Source organism: Fulmarus glacialis, unplaced genomic scaffold (assembly GCF_000690835.1).
Source record: "Fulmarus glacialis isolate BGI_N327 unplaced genomic scaffold, ASM69083v1 scaffold23769, whole genome shotgun sequence".
Lineage (NCBI taxonomy): Eukaryota > Metazoa > Chordata > Aves > Procellariiformes > Procellariidae > Fulmarus > Fulmarus glacialis.
Window position 1 is genome coordinate 1 of NW_009234215.1, and position 3,187 is coordinate 3,187.

General features: G+C 57.5%; 1 protein-coding gene across 1 annotated transcript in view; it reads left to right on the top strand.

Moving 5' to 3' along the window:
- Positions 1-5: 5 nt before the first annotated feature.
- The window catches only part of LOC104082462 (plasma membrane calcium-transporting ATPase 1-like), a gene marked incomplete at its 5' end in the record, with an annotated part of 21,980 nt that continues 18,798 nt past the window's right edge, over positions 6-3,187 (top strand). The window contains 4 exons of the mRNA XM_009585593.1: positions 6-135; positions 1,004-1,261; positions 2,033-2,158; positions 2,316-2,441. Of these exons, the coding sequence (XP_009583888.1) occupies positions 6-135; positions 1,004-1,261; positions 2,033-2,158; positions 2,316-2,441 (640 nt within the window). The remainder of the gene's footprint in view (positions 136-1,003; positions 1,262-2,032; positions 2,159-2,315; positions 2,442-3,187) is intronic.

Consider the following 3,187-nt stretch of genomic DNA (forward strand, 5'->3'; position numbering starts at 1 on the left):
CTCCCAAAAAGGCCAAGACGTTCATGCAGTTAGTGTGGGAGGCACTCCAGGACGTCACGCTGATCATCTTGGAAATCGCAGCCATAATCTCCCTGGGCCTGTCCTTCTACCACCCTCCAGGCGGTGACAATGAATGTGAGTCCCTGGGGTCCCTGCGGCATGCTGGGGTGCTCGGTGGGGGACCCACATGAGCTGCCATGCCCAGCCGTGCGGGAGCAGGGCTTCGGGACAGGTGCCATCCCTGAATGTCACCCCGTGGGTCCCTCCACTCTGGTGCACATGGAGCAAGGGAGCTACTTCTGCTCACCCTTTAGGTGGTGGCTTCTCCCCGTCCTTGGGGTCCTTGGCATGGTCCCATCCATGTCCAGGGACCTGCACTGGTGGACACATCTGGGCACAGTTGTCACCATGACATGGCTCAGAGCTGCTCCTTGCTGCTCCCCCAGAGACCAAGGGGTCTGTCTAGTTCAGTGGCTTCCCAAGTCCCATGGGGCTTCTCTTTTGGTTCGGGGCATGGAGGGACAAGGCTGTCTGTCCCCTAGTACCTCCCCCCAAGAGGGAGTGCTCCTCCCAGCCGTGACACCCCATGTGTGGCTAAGAGACAGCACTGGGAGAGTTTCTCCTCCCCGGCCCTGGATCTCTGTATCGTTGGAGGAGTCGAGCAGGCGCAGGGATGCAGAGATGCAGGGAGACAGTGACTCACTTGAGGGTCACGTAGCAGAGGGAGGGCTGGGTGCTGCAACTGGAAATAGAAGCCAGTTGTCCCAGCTCTCTCAGCCCAACCTCTGCCAAAAATGAAAAATGAAAAAAAGAGGGAGGGGGGGAAAAAACCCCAAATGCCTCCAGGGATGTAAAAACCCTCTCCTGAGAGCAGGGGAAGCCCTTGGACCAGCTCAGGGAGGAGGAGGGAGGAGTAACTGTCTTCCAGGCTCTGCTCTGCGCATGTTACTTGGAGGAAAGCGGGTGTCTTGTTGTGCAAACGAGTTTTCTCCTCCGACTGCAGTGTGCGGCCAGTCGGCAGGCGGTGTGGAGGACGAGGGCGAGTCGCAGGCTGGCTGGATCGAGGGGGCGGCTATCTTGTTTTCGGTGATCATCGTGGTGCTGGTGACCGCTTTCAATGACTGGAGCAAGGAGAAGCAATTCCGGGGCCTCCAGAGCCGCATCGAGCAGGAGCAGAAGTTCACGGTCATCCGTAAGGGGCAAGTGATTCAGATCCCGGTGGCTGAGATTGTGGTGGGAGACATCGCGCAGATCAAGTACGGTGAGTGGAGGTGGCGGTGGCTGGGGTCTGTCCCTCCACCTCGGGAGCCTTGGTGGTTCCTCCTCTCTGCTTTGCCAGTTACTCCATTTTGCAGCGTGCTGTGGCCAGGAGCGATGGGAGATGCTCCACTGACCTTGCTGCTTGCTAGCCTGGAGATGGGCTGGCAGAGCTAAGCCGGGCTCTGCACGCAGCTTTGGGTTGCTTTAGTGACCTGCTGGTCTCAAAAATGATTCATTTGCACAACCATGTCCTTGTGTCCCTGTGAACATCTCCTTAGCAAGGAGGAACATCATCTTAGCAAGGAGATGTAGCCCTTGGGCTAAACTAGGTCCTGGTCCTTGTTTACCAGGGGGTGTGCTGATCCCATGCAACTCCCATCAGGAAGGAGATTGGTCCAACGTGGTGTTCATTTCCACACAGGGCTTTTTCCTTCCTCGGCGGGTGAGTGATGGGATTGTGTAATGGTTTGGATGTATCAGGAGGCTTTGGGAAGGATGTGGTGTTGATTCAGTAAAACTAGGTGGGGGAAGCACTGTCTGATTGAGCAAACGTCCTCACAACAAATGCTTTTGTACATCAGTGAAGAGTTTGGAGCTATTGGATATCATCTTATAATACCCATCTGTTGCTTCTCCTCTCTCTAGATTTAGTCTGAGACTGAATTTTTAGTCCTTTCGGTGACCCACAAAGCCTCCTCCTGGGACGAGGCAGGCAGGGGTGAGCTGTGGCTGGCCGGGCTGGGGCTGACCCCCCTCTTTGCTCCTCTCCTAGGTGATCTCTTGCCAGCAGACGGGATCCTGATCCAGGGCAATGACCTGAAAATAGATGAGAGCTCGCTGACCGGGGAGTCAGACCAAGTCAAGAAATTGCTGGATAAAGACCCCATGCTGCTGTCAGGTGAGGATCCCGGGCGGCTCTCACGTGGTCAGTGCAGGGCTGGGTTTGTGCCATGATGGAGCGGTGATTGCTCACGAGTCCTGTGTCCCGGTGTTGGGGAGGAGATGGGAATGGTGTGCCAGTGTCCTGTCTCACCGTGGCCTTCCTGCTGTGCCAGGTACCCACGTGATGGAGGGCTCCGGCAGGATGGTGGTGACTGCCGTGGGTATCAACTCCCAGACGGGAATCATCTTCACTCTCTTGGGTGCGGGAGAAGGAGACGAGGAAAAGAAGGTGAAGAAAGGTAAGGAGATCCACTGAAACCGCTTTTTCCCTCCTTTTGCCTTTCTCCCTTTCCTGGGAAGCATCCACCGGTGTGCAACAAGCTACGCCCACATCCGTGGGACGCGATTGTGTGTTAGTGCCCATGATCCAGGCAGGTATGGTGAGATCTCGAGGCGGCGGGGGGGGATCCCTCCCTGCTGCCCCTTCGCCCGCAGCATGGGGATTGTGCTGCCTGAGGAAAGCCCCCCAGACCTCTGCTCACCAGCTCTTTCAGACGTGGCTCCAACTCTCTCTTCTCCAGCTGGCTGCAGCCTGGAGTTGCAGGGTGGGGGGGGTCGAGGCTCAGAGGGAAAAGTGGCCGATAGCGATGCCCCGCAGTGCCGTGGCTCGGTGCTCATTGCCCGCCCCATGGTGGGAAGGTGAGTCCTGGTTGTCCGCAGGATGCAAGTAGCCCACCCAGCACCCTGAGGACTTTGCTGAAGATCTCTGCTGGCATCCCCTGAGCTCCCTGGGGAAGGAGGCGAGGCGCAGAGGATGGCAAGAGGGAGAGGAGGGGTTGTGTGCTGGGCGGTGAAGGGTAAGAGAGCAGCCAGGCGGGCTGAGGTGTTCCTGATCATGCTGGGACTCGAATGCTTTCCTGCCTCGACTCTCACATCTTGCTGCTTATTCCCCTGCTCTGTGTCAGCTCTGATACCAGCTTTAAAGCCAGTATCAGTGCAAGCCAGGCTTGGGAAGCTCCTGCTCTCCCCCGTGTCCCCACACCCC